Here is a 20,046-nt window from a genome sequence, read left to right on the forward strand (position 1 = left end):
AGTCTTTTTTCAAATTCTAGAAAGGATGAGATAGAAGATATGAATTAAACAAAAAAATTTTTTTTTATTGCTTCATTAAGATAGTATTAACTTTATATACTGCTTCACAAAAAATACCCAATTCAAAGATTTAATCTAATAAAAAGCAAATAGCATATCCTGCTACCAGGATATGCTATTTAAGCAAAAAAAAAAAAAAAAAAAAAAAAAAAAAAAAAAAATTTTTTAAACACCATCTGTAAATTATTACTGTAAATTTAAAAGCTAATACTAAAAACACTTCATAATCTTTTTTTGGTATTTAAACAATAAAGGCTTCTTTCCTCATAACCCACTCCTCCCCTTCCATGGGAGACAAACAATGTGTTAATTGCCTTGACACTTGGGTCAAGGATTGAGGTCACATCTAAACTTATAAAGGACAGTGGTGATTAGATTGTGTATTATATTCATTTCATTAGGATATGTGAGGGTTCTTTTTTATGGGGAGGGGGGAAGGGGGGCTATTTTAAGGCAGTTTCTTTTAATAAAGCCCAAATTTGAATCCATTTGTCCATTTAAATCAGCAAACTAGATACTGATAAAGTCACAAGAGATTTCTAAAAGTACATAAAATGAGAAGTATAAAAAGTGGCTGTTAAACAAAGGCATCATTTTTTTTTAAATCGCACAACTACAGTCATTGTATATGTAAGGATAACGTTGCATATACAATTATTTTCCTAAATTAGAAAAAGTCTCTGGTTTGTATCTGACAAAACCCTAGAACATGGGTTTTAATATGTAGTAATATCTTATTCATAAATAGTGGTTACCTTATCAAGTGTCATTAAGTCTCACTTATTCAAAAATTTGAAACCTATCCGTTTTAATAAAAAAATTTGTTTGCGAAAAAGGTTTGATCAGATGCATATACAAGGTTATTGCAATCAATAAAATGCAACAAAATGAATAGCATGTAGCAACTGCGCATACAGCAACAAAGCATTCAACATTAAATTTAATATAAATTACAGCATTCCTCAAATCATTGTGATTAACAGCCTTCTCCTACAAAAATCAACATTTTATATTTTTCTCTTTCAGTTTACTAGGCCCTATACTGTCATAGAACATCGTAAGTGGGGGAATCGAGCAGCAAGATGTTTTTCACATTACATTTAAATTTCTCCACGTTGGTACAGTCAGGAAATGAGGAGCAAAGATAGAATTTCAAAGGCTAGTAAACGAAAGGAGCTATCTGAGTATGGAAATTCCTTCAGGAGTAGAATTTTTCTGTCAGATTGGTTGGAGATATTTATGTAGAGGGCCTTACTGTAGCAATGTTGTGTGATTGAGTTACAACTATTTCAACTGAATTTGTTCCAATGAACTTGTTGCATTTGTGCCCATTTTCCACCTCCTCAACATAATCTTCGATCAATCTGAAAATCAGAAAAATCCCACCCCTTTCATGATAGGTCTCCATATGACCAAAGGCTTTCTACTTCAGTAGTTTCTTTCCTCTAAGTTGCCTTTAAAATTCTCTCCTTGCTCCTCATTGCTTGACTGTATCAACATGCAGAAATTTAAATGTAACCGTTTCACTGACCCCCCCCCCAACCACCACCCACACACACACACTTAAGGTATATATTTATAGGGACATCCTAATTTAAAGTAGTCTCTTATATTTCAGTAGCAATGTTCCTTGTTTGGGATGAATATTAAATGAACTTATCCAGATTGGAAGATTTTTAAAAAGAGACATTTTCCAATAATATAACTGCTTTATGTATTGAAATTAACAGTTGTATACTTGCCTCTTTGGTAAATCACTAAAAATGTGAGTAAAAATATCTCTCGTTCAGGTTCACTGAACGAGAGATATTTTTACTCACATTTTCTCCTCAAAAATGAACTTAGAAATTGCAAAATGAAATCAAAACTAAAAATCTTAATCGCAGATTTTTAGTTTGGATTTCATTAATTGACACAATTTACAAGATTTAGAACTCTAGGCAAGTTCGGGTAGTCTTGCTAGTATAAGTGTATATAGATTTTAATGGAAATTACTCAAGACAGGCTGCAAAGCCACTTGATATAAAAAATAACAAGAATGAAAGATTATTGCAAAGATAGCTGTCTATTGGACTTAGTCTTGAAAAGTAAATAGCAGGAAGATTGTTCCACTAACTTGCAATTCTTGAAAAGAAGCTTCTGGAATAGAAAGGTATAGTAATATTGAGTAATAACGAGATCATGCCTTAGTAGACCCATTAGGGATGCACTTAAAAATTTGGAAACACTTACATTTTCTTTTCCGGTAAATTGTACTTTTATGAAAATTCTCTAACCTTTCTTTCTATAAGGAATACAAATATTTGGATGCTCTGGGGAGTGGAGAGTCATTCCTAAGCTTCCACTACCCTGTGGTTCATTTCTTTGCCTTAAATAGAAACCACTTTTTTTCTTTTTCTTTTTGAAGAAATAGAAATCGTTCTAGACAAGGCATGAAACCACTTGATGTAAGAGGCTAATAAGAACAAAAAATGATTATCACAAGTCAGGAGATGCCTATTGACTTTGGTCTTTTCAAGATCAAGGCCAACAGGAGAAAAACAGCAGGAAGAGTTTCATAAGGCTGTAGTTCTTTGAAAACCTACTGGAATAAGAAACTTTATTACAATGATGTATCAAGAACGTAAATTGCTGCAGACCACAAGACCAGCAAGTTAAATGAGCTAGAATAAAGGAAGTAGGAAATAGAACAGAAGATTCTGAAGAATACATGCCATAGTAGTATATATAAAAAAGACTAGCAACATCATTTCAGTGAGAAAGAGGTTGCAGGGAATAAAAGGCAGAGTCAATTAAATTAGATTTGTTTTGCATCTCATCAAGAACCTGGAATGATAGACGTGTGGCGATAAAGAATTGTTTCAGGTGTTAGAAAGTGCTTAGAATGATATAGAGAATCACTTTACTGGAATCAGGAAGAATAATGTATCTAAAATATGAATTCAAGAAATACTAACTAAATGTTGCACAATCATCTGTGATACTATAGCCGACTCCAGTTGTTGGGAAGTAAAGGAAAAAAGATTTACAAAATGATTTATGAATAGACAATAGATAGGAAGTTGTTCACTAGGGTAGACAAAAGAACAAAAGGATTTAATAATGAACTAGAGACATATTTAGATTTGGTTTGCAGGTACTTTAAGATTGCAATGCGTTTTAGCACCCTGGAGAAAGGCTATGGGTTTGTGACAGTCAATGAGATTTTAATGACAATAGAAACGATTTATGATGAAAAGGTCCAGTTTACAACAATACTGTCAGTTGAGTTTGATTGGACTTTGACATCGGTTGGAGCTAGGACACAGTTGAAAACAGACAGTGATTCAGAGCAGATGGAGAGATGAATTGATCAACCAACTGGTGATCAGCCTCGACAGAATGTACATATGGACCTTCACATTTAAAGGGTCAGGGATGTAACAAGAAGCCATAGTCCAACGAATATATACATCAAGTGTCGAAGTGTGTTTTTCTTTTGTTTTTCTACTTGTGAAACCATGTGCTCCTCTCAATGCCTGCTAGTGTGAGAGATTATAACGATACAGCCATAACAAGACGATGGAGAACAAAGGCACAGCACAACATTTAGGAATTGGCAAGCTGTCGAGTGGGGTAGCACGTGGTGTCATAATCAAATTGGTTGCTTGTTGGGTTTTACGACATGCTAACTGTTAGATCATTTGACAAATCTGTGCATGTGCTGTATATGATTAGCTTGTATAGATATTTTTTTTTTATTGTAGGGTGGGCACATTTTACAAATGACGGTGCCATAGATGGGGCCTACTATAGATACTACTACTGTTAATTGCAGTAGATCTGAGTAATTGCGAGTTCACTCTCCAAAGCTCCTAAATTGGGCCCCTATCATAGAATGCATTGGAGTTCTTTTTACTGTACACAGATTCAAAAGAGTTGTCAAAAACACAAATGCATAACAAATAAATGTTATAAAAGGCAAGATAAGTTACTTTTCTACCTAACTGGATAAGTTTTTAGTGTTTTTATTTAATGTAAAATGTTTATTCAGTTCGAAAAACGAGTAATGTTGAAAACTGTCGGTGAACAAAAGATGGTTACGATGTCTTTGAAGACTCAATATTCACTTGAAAATAAGAAATAAAATAAAACGGTATTAGAAACCCACCCGATAAATGTCATTGTAACATTTAGTGGGTGGGTTTCTAATACCATTTTGTTCTATTTCTTATTTTGAAGTGAATATTGAGTCTTCAAAGACATCGCGGCCAACAGACTTCAAGATTACTCGTTTTTCAAAACAAATAAACATTTTACATTAAATAAAAACACTAAAAAGTTACTTTTCTACCTAACTGGATAAGTTATCTTGCCTTTGATAACATTTATTTGTTATACATTTGTTTTTGACAACTTTCTCAAATCTGTGTATAGTAAAACAAACCCATGCATTCTAGAGCAAGAACAAAATTTTATATTTACAACATACTCGTGATCTGTTGAGTCACAAGCAATATTTGTTCTTTGATTTCATTTAAAAATTCATAAACTGCCAGGTTCAATTATTCTTCTTGCATAAAGTTTCTTTACTTCTATATTGTTATCTTTCTTACTCAATCCTACTAAATCACATCACATATAGCACAAAATACAGCACTATTTAGATCCGGGTATCTAAATCCATGCATTTGGGGACTTTAATATCCAGAGATTGACTTGCTTTGTCAAGGTACAGACCTAGCATACTGAACTTCTCAATTGCATATTTCTTCTCACAGACTCACTTTTCTGACCTGCCTCACTTTGATTATATTGTACTTGCTGGGCTACTTTGTTTGGTCATATGTTGAGAACTTCACCAACACAACCTCCCACAACACCAAAGCCAGCCTGATTGCCACCATCTGCGAAGCTCCCACCGGCGCTTGTGGAAAAGGCTTGCTCCCAGTTCTGGACCCATATTAGGATGGTGATTGAGGCTGAATGCAGCTACATTAAATCGATGTCAGCTCTACTACATAATCAAGCTATCTGAATTGATTTTTTTCAATAAGTTTTAAAATAAAGCTGCAGTGTTTTGTTTAGGGCGACAAATTTATCGTTCAAAATTGTATTTTGTGTTCCAGCTTTTTCTTTTTATACTTTAGTAAGAAAACATTGATCAACTAAAGCAATATAATTGTATATATTGGCTTTCTCCATTAACATTTTGCTCACTTGGGAGGATGGCACTAAACTACCCCTTCCCCACCACCACCAGGAGAACAGGTGATGCCTGGGAGAGTAGTCTCATGACAACACTACCCACACGAACTAAGCATTAAAAATAGTACAATTAATAGTAGTAATAGTATAGCTTCAGACAATTACTAGAATATTCATAATGTAATCAGTGTGGGCAGAATCTATGCAAGGGAGGTGGGTGATAGAATAAACTAGAATAGTCAGTCAACGCCTTTGCATTGAATTTCAGTTTAAATATACATTTTCTTTATCACTTGCATGGTGGAATGACAGGTGGGAACAAAATTGACCATTTTTTTTGTTTTTAGAACAAATAGTGTTATTTGAGTGTTATTTTCTCTTTATTTAAAGTGAGTCAATAAATAATATAAAAAAAGTTTCCTTTTCTTTAAATCATTTTGGCTAGAAGCAACATACATCTACAATGTAAGGATATAAGAGACCCGAATATAAGAAAAATGGATGCAAGAGATTTTCTCTAGCCCATGTTAAATTTTTTATTGTAACCCAGATATAAAATACTACAACTCTGTAGAACTGTTCCGTTTGTCTGCTTTCCCGATGACTACAACATGGCAGTCTCCATGTCCAATGTAAACAATTTCTTGTTGAGTCGTCCTCTTAAATCAAATTCTACCTAATTTCCAACACTAACGACCACTATGCTGTGGTCTCAATAACCACTGTACACTTTTTAACCTTTATCCTCGAGTGGCCTTCGAACTTGATAAGTGGTGACTCCCTTATCTGTATTATAATAAAAAGTTTGTAAACTGAAGTACATTTAATGTGCTTTGAAGTAAATTGATGAATTTTTAATAAAAACTAGACTACCCGTGACCCGTTGGGTCAGTATGTTATATTAGTTATGGAATTCATGTATGAGTGTGACACTTGTGACATAAAGAAAATTTTTTTTTTTTTTTTTTTTGACATAACAGAAACATTTCTATGAAAGTATATTAAAATAAAAAAAATCACGGACGGATCACTCACCCATGAAAAAAAAAAAAAAAAAAAAAAAAAAAACCTATCTGTGTAAAGTTACATATTTTTCTGAAACATGATTTTCCTATGAATTGAACGCCGACGAAAGTCATTTAGCAGCAAAAACGCACATGAACCTACCAATGAGAACTATAAGAATGAAAAACCCATATTGGAATCCTTCAACCAAGTTATAGAAACTTTAAGAAATTGAAACCTGAAGCAAAAAAATAAAACCTAAATAAATAAAATAAAATATTGAAACAGATTAGTAAATGCGCCAACAAATTCACCGTTCTCACAACTATTTTGTATCTAGAAATGTAAGCAAAAAATAAAAGGAAGGAAGGAAGGAAAAGGGATGGATAGAGTAGTAGTAGTAGTCTTGGATTTACTACAATTGTTCTTATGTAGTCAACGGGTTAAAGTTGTTCAGTTGTAAGAAAATAGCGACAGTATAGTTGTAATAAAGAATAGTTGCAAAACACTCCAACTCTTCCCATGTTAAATAATTATTTAGAAATAATGTTAATATTTCAGTGCGGAGGTCAAAATCTGCAAAAGAAGCGATTTGTGTTTATTTGTCTACGTTGTTATGGGTTAATATTTATGCGCGCATGTGCAACAGGATGTTGTAAACCGGAAAGTGGGTTACATCACTTGTTACAAGGTCATTTGAGTTTTATAATTATATAGATTAGTGCGCTGAGGAATTTGGAAGCATTTAAACCGTTGAATACAAAAATCATTCAAACTGGCTTTAAGATTAATAAAATTTTCATGTATTAAAATTTAATTTTTGATGTTTGCATTTTACAAGAGTGTCAACCTCCTAAAAATACATGTTTTACACCTTTTAAACTTTTTTTCAGTACTAGTGCACTTATTGATCAGTGCTGAAATAACGTTATTTAAAAAGCCATTCTTAACATGGGGAGGGTGTTTGTACCTATTCTACACTTTAACCTTACAATTGAATAATAATAATAAAAAAAAGACAAAACTTTAAACTTGGAAATACGATTTAAAAAATAGCGCGGATCAGTAAGTGCACCAGCACCCTTTTTTCTGACGATTATCAGGTTATGGACTTGAGTATCATATTAGCAGAAAAATTAAAATTAATGACTTACGGAGGTTCACTTTCTCGTTATAACGTTCTACTTTATTGCTACCTGACTTACTGTCCATTTCTTTACCGACAGGTCACGTGATTAGAACGTTATAACGAGAAAGTGAACCCTTCTTGAAGTCATTTATTTTTCAAAATTTAATCTGCTAATATAAGGCTGTAACCTATGATAATCGTTGGGGGGGAAAAAAAAAAAAAAAAAAAAAACGCACTTTTAGAAGGTGGGCACTAGTCCGCCGAGGAGCGCTTCAAGTTCGAGAGTACGACAAAATGACTAAAAAACCCCACACCTTTGATGGCCTTGTACCTGAATTGGCCAACATTTAAGGGGATTATTTATATATATTTTGCAAATAAATACATATAGTGCTAAAATAACGCTATTTAGAAATCCTTTCTTAACATACGGAAGGGGGGGGGGTCAACTTTTCTGTATTTTCACCTAACAATTAAAGCTACCGTAAAAATTGAACGCAACTTGAAAATCCTAAAATTCAAAAAATAGCACGGTCCGTAAGTGTAAGTACCTGTTCTGATAGTTAACTTCAGCTTTAGTCTTTGGCGAGTGAATAAGAAATCCTTCTAGACTGAGGCAGTTTTGTTTGTCCAAAAAGAAAAAAATTTCACCCTACGGGAATAGTTAGACACAAGTAAACAGAGATAAGTACACTGTCAACGGTATAATAATAATAATAATAATAATAATAATAATAAAAAGAAAAAGAAAAGAAAATCCGGTCATCAAATCGCAAAGTTTTTATCAATCATTTATGACCGTTAAAAAGTCTAACTTACCAGTTTTACTACTTCCCGACCTCCGGATTAAGTGTAGTATTATCTATTTTGTCCTTAGTAGAGGACTTTTTTTTTTTTTTTTTTTAAGAGTTATTTTTATGGGGAGGGGTAGGGTGGTCTTTAGTACGATAATTTGCATTTATGCAGTATATTTAAAAGTCGAGGAAAAAAACAAAGAAAATAAAAAATACAACTTTTACCAAATACATTAAAATTTTCAAGTTAGTTCTGAAACTAAGTTTGGTTATTTTAGAATACTTTCATTCAAACCGGAGTCAAATACTAAAAACTAATTTAAATGATTGCCCTTATTCACAGCAGCACCTGATTCAGTGATTCACGCATGAAATAAAAAAAAAAAAACTTTCAATAACTAAATATTTGATTAAACGTTCAACATGTCAATCGTAAAAAAAAAAAAAAAAAAAAAAAATCACCCAGACAATTTTATAACGCCCCCTTCCTAATCGTAACCGCGCCGAATCTTATTTGTTCGGTCCAAGTTCTGTAGAAGCTCCAAGATTATCTTTTCAAAGAAAAAAAAAATCCCTGCTAATTTTGTTTTCGAGAACAGTACGATTTACGTGCTATTTTGTCATAAAAGTACAAATTAGACACAAAATCAAGTGTGAATTGGTGGAAGTCAATCTTTGTGTCTTATACTCTTAATTACCACAATACCACATTTACTCTCGAAATGGGAAATTCCAGCTTGAAATATCGGTTATTTTGAACTTTTCAGTTTCACGATGGTTGCCATTGAAACTGGGATTTTTCAGAATAGCCAACAAAAAGAAAAGGGTGAAAAATAAAGATAAATAATATTACCGAAGGCAAGCTAAGTTACTCTTCCAGTTCCACCTACCAATCCGGGAACAAAAATCAAAGTGTAGTATCTGTTCTTCATTGCTATTGCTGAATGCTGCACTGCAATGCTGCACTTAAAAGTAATTACTTTTGGTCAATGTGGGGGCAAGGCAACCCTTCATAGACAATTGCTATTTATTTGGACCCTGTCAGATTGCACCCTTGGAGGAGCCCCCCCCCCCAAAAAAAAACGATCTTGTGTCTAATTTGCTCTCGTGGGAAAGCAAATAAATACCCCCCCCTTACCTACCAATTTAGCATTTTAATTTTCGAGCGATTATCGAGACTCGGCTATGCCTTCGAAACCATTGTTTTTCGTTTCTAACTTAATAGGTTTATACTACATTGAATTTTTAAGAATAACATCCATGAAGTTAAGAGTACCTTGTCTTTGTTTTTCATCTCTTTGCTTTGTTGGCAATTCTAGAAAATGCTTGAAACATTTAAACTAAATTAGGTTTTAACTATTCATTTTAATAAAAAATTTTTTAAATCAGCACTTCTCCATTACACGGACTACGCCATTGTTAGGGGGGGGATAACTAATTTCTTTTTAGTCAAATTACAAGGAAAATGATTTTTCCCGAACATCAAAACAGTATTTAAAAATAATGACTTAACGTGGGGGGGGGGAGGAATTTTCAGTTATGTTTAAGTAAACTTTTAAAAATTGTTCCTGCTAATATGAAGGTTAAGTCTTATCAGCAGAAAAAATAAGAAAACGTGAAAAAGAATTCTGAATTCAATTCATTTTACGGCAGAAGGGAAAGCTCGTTCAGGTTCGCCCAACATTGGATTCTCCACCCCCAAACATTTGAATTAAAGTAAAATTGTCACTTCAAAATTGGCGCCGTCCGTGTAATGCAGAAGTGCCAAACCTCAAAAGTGAAAGCCGAGGTGGGGAGGGGGTATTTCTTACCAAAATTTGTTCTTTTCTGAGAGTTGAAATATCCGACAAGGGAGGCAAAGGAGGTAATAAGCGGTTTCTAGTACGACGACGACGACGACCCTGGTTATTGTTCCAAGAAGGAAGGGGTAAATTATTTGCTTTCTGATAAGAATCAGTCGACGAGTAATCTTGGTTTTTTATTTCCCTATTTTTATAAAACCTCCAAGACCGGACAGTGACATTCCGGGTGCCAAACTTGGCCCCTTTCGGAAGTGGTGGGGACAATAAGGTGGAAGTCTGACTATTCGAAGAGAGGGAACACATAGTCGAAGAACGTAGGCCTGTGTTCGAAGAATTCGGGGACAAATCGTCAGACGAAGATGAAGAGGAATTCGTCAAAGTTTCGGAGAGGATATGGGGTCGGGCTGTGTCTTTGGGTGACGGAGGGTTTTTGAAATTTGGCGACGAAGATTGGACAGGTCTTAAAGGAAGGGACAAGAAGGTGGACGTCGTTGAAGTGTCCGGTTGGAGAGAGGACGAATTTGAATAAGCCGAATAGACGGAGGAAGAAGAGGAATTAACAGGAAGATCATGGGCTGAAAGGTCATTAAAATCATATGCAGATTCTTCGTAAAAACTATCATTCAACATTTTTAATCTGTTCATTTTATTCTTAAAAAACGTATTTACACAAATAAGTGCGTATTTTCTTTTAACAAAAGGATAAAATATTTCGAGAAATTTAAACTTTATATTTAAATAACTTTAAAAACAAGCATTAAATATTTTAAATTTAAAGTATTTTGATACTAGGAGTCAAATTTATAAAAAATTGAATCTTTGAAAAGCGAATTTGTCTTTAATGTTAGATTATTTTTATTAATACATTTAAGTTTGAAAAATATTAAAAATTAAGATATTGAATATTACTTTTGAATTCTTTTTCTTTAAAAAAAAAAATAAACTGTACAGAGAAATGTGTAGGAAAAGCGAACGAAGTTAATCTTACAGATTTTGAAATAAAAAACGTTCATAAACAAATGTGAAAACAAAACAAAATTCAAATAAATAAATAAAAAAATGCATAACTTCAAATTAATAAATTAGGAAAAAAAACTGACAAGTTGGGGTTAAAAAAATATATACGATTGAATATTAATAAACCAAATTAAAACCATTAGAAAAAAAAAAAAACAAACAAAAAAACTCATTTGCGAATCGGTCCTCGTCGTCGAGAAAGAAAAGCCATTTCCCCAAACAAAAGTTAAGTTTTAAAAGTCGCCGTCTTTAACTCAAGAAATGAAAAATGGTATAAATAGTTTTGACTGTCACAAAAATTTTTTAAAAAGCCACGTTACCCATGTTTCCTCATCCATGGTTGGGTCTGGAAATAAATGAAGAGATTTTTTGAAGAGGATGAAAAAAACACAACTTTTTTTAAAAATCGGCTCTTCTTCGCCGTCTTTTCCGTTTTGCAAATTCAAACTTGCCGCCGGTTACGACACTCGCCTAGTTCCGGTCGTTCCCGGTAACGTCGTTCGGCCATTATCGGCTTAAATCGGATCGTCTTTTTTTTTAAGTTTAAAACTTCGTGTATTTCCGTTCAACTCTACCGACATTTCGTTCTCCCTCTCAACCAAACCGTAACGCTGATATCCCAACTTTTTTCTCTTTATTTGCAGAAAAGAAAGAAAGAAAAAAAAACAAGTTTCTTTTTAACTGTCACTTTAAAAATAGAAATTAACGTTTTTTTTTTTTATTGTGTTTTATTTAAAAATCTGTTTTGCTTACTCTAGGGTTTATCTTAGACTTGTTAAACATGTACGACGACTGTATATTCAACATTTTTAAAAGTTAAACAAAAACAAAGGAAGTTAAATTTTACCTTTTTGGCTAGTAGCAAAGTGTAGTATCTGTACTTACAGGGTCCTCGATTAGTGATGCAGAAATTCTTCTATACTGTGGCATTTTAAATCGTTGTCCCAATCCAAAGTATTCGTTTGGAGGAAGGGGGGGCATGGATTTTCCCTACATTAAAAATCTATCTTGTCTATCCTTGTGGGAAGGAAAGTAAATTGGGACTTTTAAACAAATAATTTTATTTAAAAATAAAACAATACAATTAAAAAAATGAAATGGTAAAATAACTGGTAAATGTGTAGTTTAGCGGCGCAAATTATTTGACAAACAAAAAATTATAAAAAATATTTATTTTTACATAAAACACATTATTAGACCCAAAGACTGAAATAAAACCAGAAAAAATTCATTTTTATTATTTTTTCATCATTTTTTTTTATTAGACTAAAATTGGTTTTAAAATTTATCCTTTCTAAGGTTTGACAGGTTCTTTTTAAGGCCAAATTTGGCCTTTTTTACGCTCTATCATTACAAAAAATATGGCGGCCAAAAACGGTCCATGAAAGAGCGTAAAAAAGGCAAAATTTGGCCTTAACACGACCATCTGTCAAACTTTAAAGGCCAACTTTTAAAAGCAATATGGCGGTCTCGAATGTTGTACAATTAATCTAATAATAAAAATGATGAAAAATAATAAAAATGATTTTTTTTTTTTCAGATTTTATTTCAGCCTTTGGGTCTAGTTTTATTATATAACAATAAATAGTTTTATTATATAAAAATAAATAGTTTTATTATATAAAAATAAATAGTTTTATTATATAAAAATAAATAGTTTTATTATATAAAAATAAATAGTTTTATTATATAAAAATAAATAGTTTTATTATATAAAAATAAATAGTTTTATTATATAAAAATAAATAGTTTATAAATAGTTTTATTATATAAAAATAAATAGTTTTATTATATAAAAATAAATAGTTTTTATAAGTTTTTGTCTGTCAAATAATTTACGCTGCTAAACTACACATTTACCAAATAACTTTTTGTTATATAAATTTAGCATAAAATTATCACGCAGTTTACAACATTGCATAGGACAGAACGGATTACTACTTTTTAGTATTTTCAAAATGGCAGCTATTAATAGTACTGTTTTCTTTTTTTATTATTCAATATTTTTTTTCAGAATTAATCAAGAATAGGTTTCTGACACTATATATATCTTTTTCAGCAGATATCTCCCGTCTCCTATTTAAAAAAAAAAAAGAAAAAAAAAGAACACTTAAATATGATAAAAAATAAAAATAAGCCATGCTCTTTTTTAACACATACACTTAACCTAAGATAATCGGTGATTAGTGACAAAAAGGGGTGCTTGTGCAGAATAGTGGATTTGAAACAAACGCATTTCAGGTGAAAACATTATTACATACTCATGTGTCATGTCGAAATTAGTATAAATTGCAGTTATCTCCTCTGGATTTCGAAAACTGTTCCACACTAAAATACAAAAATAAAATTCGATGAATTTTATTTTTGTGATTATTTTTCTACTGAATCATTTTTCGTAATTTTAGGAAATTATACAAACTTCAACATGACAGGTGAGTTCGTAATAATGTTTTCACCTGAAATGTGTTTTTTTCAAAATCCACTAATAAAATTTCAAAATACACATGCATAAATACTGGCAACACAAGAAATAATAAAAATAAATAAAAAATATACTATTAATTCTGGAAAAACAAGACGGTTATTCTCAAAACTAAAAAAAATGTTTATTCATTCTGGCTATACAATATGTGGTCAAGAAATGAGTGATTAATTTACGTTAACTTTGTGTAGTAAAGAGAAGCTACTAAAATCTAAAATATTTTATTCATGTTTTGAAGAAAAATTGAGTTTTTGAATATCTTTGGTTTGTTAACTCTCTGCTGGTTAGTGCTAGCAGCTAACTTCTCTTTGAGTTTATCTAATCAGAGGCCATTTCTTCGGCAAGCTGAGCACATGACAGAGTTTTTAAGAAGGTTAAATGCATGGCAACTCTCTTCTATTCTGACTATGGGGGATGAGCAACACTCTTCACAGGGCTGGGACCAATCTCTAAACTTCTCTCCAGGGACGCAACAGAACCCACTGGGGTCAACCAGACGAGGAGACAAAGAATTCATTATAGCCACCACTGAACCCTAACTTCAAAACACATACATGAACTCTTTTCTCTTCCAACAGAACTGACTAACCTTTTTGTTTCTGCCCAATACACATGGACTCATATTTCTACAAATAACCCTCTTCTACTTTTACTCAGCTCATACTAACAAATATAATCAATAAAGTTGTTTTAAAATCATAGAATAGATGTCCATCGTCACTTATTCTGCAAGAGATTTTTGTATTACACTTTCCCGAAGACCCACAATGCATCTTTCTAACTCCAGCTCAATCCCGCAGCATTTGAAGGAATACAACTGTCCCATATACAATTTTTAAAATTTTTAATTAATAATGTAGGGGATTATGGGCAAAGAGCACCAGTTAAGATATACACCAGAGAGTTACTTCCCTTGAAAGACAGACAGCAAGTCCTGGTCTTGACAAGGGAATGTACGTTTTTACCCCTCGTGGGAACTATGCCTACTTGAGAGACTTAGTAGAACTCTAACCACTTTTAAAGTGAGTACTGAGTTATTGTTGTTCTATATTGTGATGTTACTTTATTCTTTACGTTTGTCAATTCATAATAAATGTGTATTTATGGACTTGTGTACTATTTGCATTTGTTAAGTATTTTTAGTTTCAGTGAATCAATCAACTATGAGACCCCTAATACTTACAACATTGGTGACTCTGACTCACAATTAGAACACCCATAGCAGTAATATACATATTTTTAATTAGTAATATATATTTTTCATGTCGGAATGTCTTTTCAATATGACCACCCACTTTCTTCCCCAACTCACACTTGGCACCAGCCTCAAGCTTGGCTGAAGTAAACAGCTACGTCACATGCTGCCTGCTTCTCTTCCTATGTATTAGTAATGACTACTACTATATAGTGTGCAAATTCAGGTGACTACTTTTCGCTGTAAGAAAATAAAAAATAAATAATAAAAAATAATCATAAACAAATGTGAAATGGTGTCGCCTACATTCAGTCTGAATCCAGCAGATGTACGAAACAACCCTCCCTTGTTTTTCGCGCAGTTAGATCTATATTTTAGGCAGAAAGTGATATCCGGGCAGGCAGATAAATTTTGTCACGTGGCAGCTATCTTACCTCAAGACATTATCACTGAGGTGAAAGAAATAATAATAATATCCCCTTCCAATGACAAAGCATATGACATTCTCTGAGAAAGATTTATAATGGTTGTGTGAGTTTTCATGCACAGGTGGATTTCACAACTGTTAGAGCAGGAAACTCTGAGGGATAGCATGCCATCACAGTTTTTAAAACGCCTGCAGAAGTTGGCTGAAGAAGTGATGGATAAAAAAATTGTCCAGTATATCTTCCTTCAGTGCATGCCACCAGAATATAAGGTGGCAATTGCTGCACAGGATGAGTCCATGCCAGTCAAATGGTTCACCAAGATAGCTGACCACATAGCCAACATAATGTCTACACAGTTGTCAATGGTGGTTGGTGTTCAGACGTCAGAGAAGAACGAGCTGTTATCAAAACTAATGGAGGAACAGAAGAGATTGGAAGCTCGCATGAATAAAAAAAAAAAAAAAAAAAATTATCCAGTCGAATTCACCAACAAGTTTTGAGAAAAAAACGTTGTAGCTCTATCCTTGTTGCCAGTTTCGTAAATACATCAGCGATATTTTGTGTCATTTATTATTTCAGATTCTGTGTGTATATTTTTATTAATATCATTTTCGACCGGTGTAGAACGTTTCTTGCACTCTCCCATTCCAAATTTTAATAGTATTTTGTCGATGTATCTCGATTGAGTCATCGTAACAAGTCCTTTGCTTTGAGTAAATTCTATCTCCAGAAACCAGGATATTTTCCCAAGATCGGTCATTTTGAATCTTTTACTTAATTTGTTAACATCAGTTAATATTATGTCACAATTTGATGCGATTAAAATATCATCGACCCACAAAACCAAAATCAGTAGTTTATCGTCTTTGTGTTGGGTATATAAACAGGGGTCTACAGCACATTGTCTAAATTGTTGTTTAATAATATAATCATGGAATACTGTGTTCCAACACTGAACACTCTGCTTTAGACCATATAATGACTTGTTAAGTCGCCACACGCTATTTTTATTTTTCATTATAAATCGCTCTGGAGGGGTAATATAAATTTCACAGTCTATTGGGGCATTCAAATAAGCATTTTTTACATCCATTTGATGGATGTTTAGGTCATATTGTGATGCGACTTGCAGTAAAATTTTGATTGTCGTTAGGTTTGTGGTCGGCGAAAATGTAGAAAAGTATTCTTTACCGTAAATCTGAGAGCACCCCTTAGCAACAAATCTTGCTTTGTACTGTTCTACGCCTGATGCTGTACTCTTTTTTGTAAAGACCCATCTGGTAGAAATAACATGTTTATCTCTTGGGTGAGGCACTACCGTATAGGTATCATTTTCGGTTAAGGCATCTATTCCTTTTTTCATGGCAATTTTCCATTCATCACAATGTTCTGAATTAATTGCTTCGTTGAAGCTTTTTGGCGCATTTTCCATTGAATAGCAATAGTCGATTTGATAATCTTTTATATTGTCGACCACAAAAAAATCGGGTCGTCTTCTATTTCTTTTGGGATATCTTTCGACTTTATCATCATCATCTTGGACACTCTCGTCTCCGTCATTTTTATTGTTTTCGTTTGTTCTAATTATTTGAGGTAATATAATTTCATCCTCTTCATATGACGGGTTTTCGTCTGTAAAATTAAACGTGTCTGTGAATTTTACACACCGGATTCTTTTTATTTTATTTTTTTTGGGAAAAAATATTAAATTGGCTGAACTGTTTATATCGTATCCAAGAAATATACCTCTGTCGGCTTTAATATTCAATTTACTCTTTTTCTCTATATATGCGAAGCAAGTTGAACCAAATATATGCATTCTGCTTAAATTTGGCTTTTTACCGCAGAAAGATTCATATGGTGTTTTTGATAGTGTTTTGTTAAAGCACCTGTTGCGTATATAGGCTGTCGCCATAAGTGCATACGTCCAGAGGTTTTTAGGGAGTTTTGATTCAATGAGTAGGCATCTTGCCATTTCAAAAAGTGTCCGCCACGCACGTTCAGCAGTCCCGTTTTGGTGTGGTGATCTAGGAGCTGATGTTTCATGCCTGATATGATGGTTAATTAGTAAAAGTTCAAAGTCTTTATTGGTAAATTCCGTACCGTTGTCAGAGCGAATACACTTGATTTTACCGTAGGGGGCCATGTCGGCCAGATATTTCTTAGTTGTTAGCAGGGTATCAGATTTGTTCTTTAAAAAGTAAACCATTATTAAACCTGAATGGTCATCTACGAAATTCAACACATATCTATAATGTTCTCTAGCCATCGGTTCTACGGGACCGTTCAAGTCACAATGCACCATTGATAGGATTTTTTTGGCCTTTTTGTCTGGTATCTTGTTTTGATAGTTTGTCATTTTCCCTTGCGTACAGACGTCGCAGTTGAAGGTTTTTGATGTTTGTATTTGCATTCCATCAACTACAGTCGGCAACTTTTTGATATCAGGAATATTGCAGTGTCCAAGAATTTTATGCCATATCTGTAGATCATGGCAGGCGGTTTTTGATGGGACTACGCTATTTAAATAATATAGTCTTCCATTTTCTTTAATGTCGAATACAGTTCCATTCGGGTATACCAGTTTTGATTTATTGGGGCTAAAGTTTATATTTGCACCTTGTTTTGTGGCAGCTTGTACAGAAAATATATTTTGCTTAAATTTTGGGATTAGAAGAGCGTTTTCTAGAATACAGAAACACAGTTCACCTTTATTGTTCTTTAGCGAGACTTTCGCATTGCCTCTTTTCAAAACGATATCATTGACTTGACTCCTGTCAGCTAGTTCTACAAAATGATTTTGTGGCTTAAAGTTGGGATCAAAATTGATAAAATCAGATTCCTTTGTAATCACATGTGCCGTGGCCCCACAATCGACAAGAAAATTATTATTGTTTGTTGAAGCATCAAATGTACACGAAAATAAAAATGTATGTTCGCTAACAGAGCTCTCTACATTTTTAATGTAGTTGCCATTTTGAGTCCTGTATTTACATTGGAAACTCTTGTGATTAGGTCGTCCACAATTATAACAAATAATTTTTGTATTTTTCTTAGGAAAAAACCTGCTTTTGGCAAAGTTGCGTTTTTTATTCCTGGCATCGGTATAATTCGATTTTGGTGTTTTTATGTGTATTTTTAAATTTCATGATATTTGTGGATTCGTTTTTTTCTGTGATCATTTTTTCAGTTTCTTCGTAACTTCTGAGTGCTACCTTGAATTGGCTAAAAGTCATGGGTTTTTCTTTCTGGGTTATCACGGTGGTAAATGGCTTCAAATCACTCGGTAATCTCTTAAGGACCATGGAAATTAACAGACTGTCGCTTATAACTTCACCAGACATTTTTAAAGAATTTGCAGTTGTCTCGGCTCTTATAATATAATCAGTAATAGTTTCGACTTCCATTCGTTTTAGAGAGGTCAGTTCAGTGTATAAAGAAATAATTTTGGGTTTTCCTTTCGATAAATAATGCTCTCTCAATATGTTTAATGCTTTGCAGCCGTCGTCCAGGGCTTCTCTCATTACCAGTGATAGACTTTAGTCATCTAAACACTGTATTAATTCCGCAAAGACAGTTGCGTTCTTTTCAATGAAGTCAGGGTCGTTTCTGTTTTCAGGTTGTGTTTGCAGTACTTTGTGTAGCTTTTGGATTCGTAGATATCCCAGAAAGTTAACTTGCCACAATTCGAATTTTGATTCGGATCCATCGAAATAAAGACGCACGCTGGGCGCATAACCTCTAGAAGTGTAAGCCATTTTGAGTTTCAGAACAGTTTCAGATGGTTCGCTGTTACACACAAGTCCTGGGAGGTGACTTGTTTGTAGTAGACAGTTCCACAGAACAAAATATTCTTACCGTGTCGAAACCCGGGAAAAGAACATGTGAAATTGTTCCAGAAAAGGTTTAATATTTATGAAGCAATTCTGGTTTCTGATTAGTTGGTAGCAGAACGTGAATTTATTTGATTCGTCAGTTCTTAGCAGCATCGTTTATAAATAGAATCGTCCGACTGTGTGGGATCATACCCCATTATCGAACCAAAATATTGCAACAGAGAACATTACAAGGCTTACCTTAAAAGAGAAGCAAAGGCATGGTGGTGCCTGCAGTCACTCCAGAGAATATGGGCAGGATAGGACAATGTACTGAAAGCACAAGAAATTTGGGGAGAAAGCAAATTTCTGTATCCCACCTTGTAGCTATAAGAGTTCAGAAAAGCCTAAACTGAGAGAAGACTGCAGCATCAACTGTCGGGGCATCTTTCTCTGGCCACCTATTTTATGTGGTAGACAAAATCTTGGGAAAATCCTTTTTAGTGGACAGTAGGGCAAGTGTCTCTCCTTCCAGCGACTGCTCCTGACAAGAAATCTTCTCCCTGTAAGTTAACACTACGAGCTGTAAATGGTTTGTTAATATGCACATATGGAGAGAGGTGTATGGACCTCAATTTGGGATTGCATAGAGCATATATCCACATTTTTATAGTGGCTGATGTAGACAGTGCTATCTTAGGTACTGATTTTTTGCAAGCATTTGGCTTGGTTGTTAATATAATAGGCCAGTGTTTAAAAGATCCAGCAACACATCTTACAGCATGTGGTGAAGTCTGGGCTAGTACTCCATTATGTCCAGCAGTGGTGCATGCAAACCAGGACAATGATCTCCTGAGTCTCTTGAAGGGATATCCTCCAATTTTTGTACCCTTCTTTCATAAGGAAGTTTTGTCACACTCCATCACACACTATATCGAAATAAAAGGTCCACCTGTCCACAACAAAGTTGGGCATTTAGCACCGGAAAAGGTAGCAGCTGCTAGGGCTGAATTTCAGCAAATGATGAAGTTAGGCATAGTTCGCCCTTCAAAGAGCGAATGGGCTTCACTGCTTCATCTAGTCAGCGAAGACTCTAACACATGGTGTACTTGTTGAGACTACAGAGCACTGA

General features: G+C 33.7%; 1 protein-coding gene across 4 annotated transcripts in view; it reads right to left on the reverse strand.

Annotated features, from left to right (window-relative positions):
- The window catches only part of LOC145254913 (uncharacterized), a 65,044-nt gene extending 53,586 nt beyond the window's left edge, over window positions 1-11,458 (reverse strand). For 2 of the 4 annotated variants that reach the window (XM_080113872.1, XM_080113871.1), the window contains exon 1: window positions 11,315-11,458. In XM_080113872.1, coding sequence (XP_079969998.1) covers window positions 11,315-11,332 — 18 coding nt within the window. In that variant the 5' untranslated portion in view covers window positions 11,333-11,458. Of the gene's footprint in view, window positions 1-9,986; window positions 10,623-11,314 lie in introns of those variants that run through there. The other 2 variants (XM_080113870.1, XM_080113869.1) reach the window with 1 other exon arrangement.
- Between the last annotated feature and the right edge of the window lie 8,588 nt (window positions 11,459-20,046).

This window comes from Euprymna scolopes, chromosome 30, assembly GCF_053919585.1.
Source record: "Euprymna scolopes isolate OS-2025 chromosome 30, ASM5391958v1, whole genome shotgun sequence".
Lineage (NCBI taxonomy): Eukaryota > Metazoa > Mollusca > Cephalopoda > Sepiida > Sepiolidae > Euprymna > Euprymna scolopes.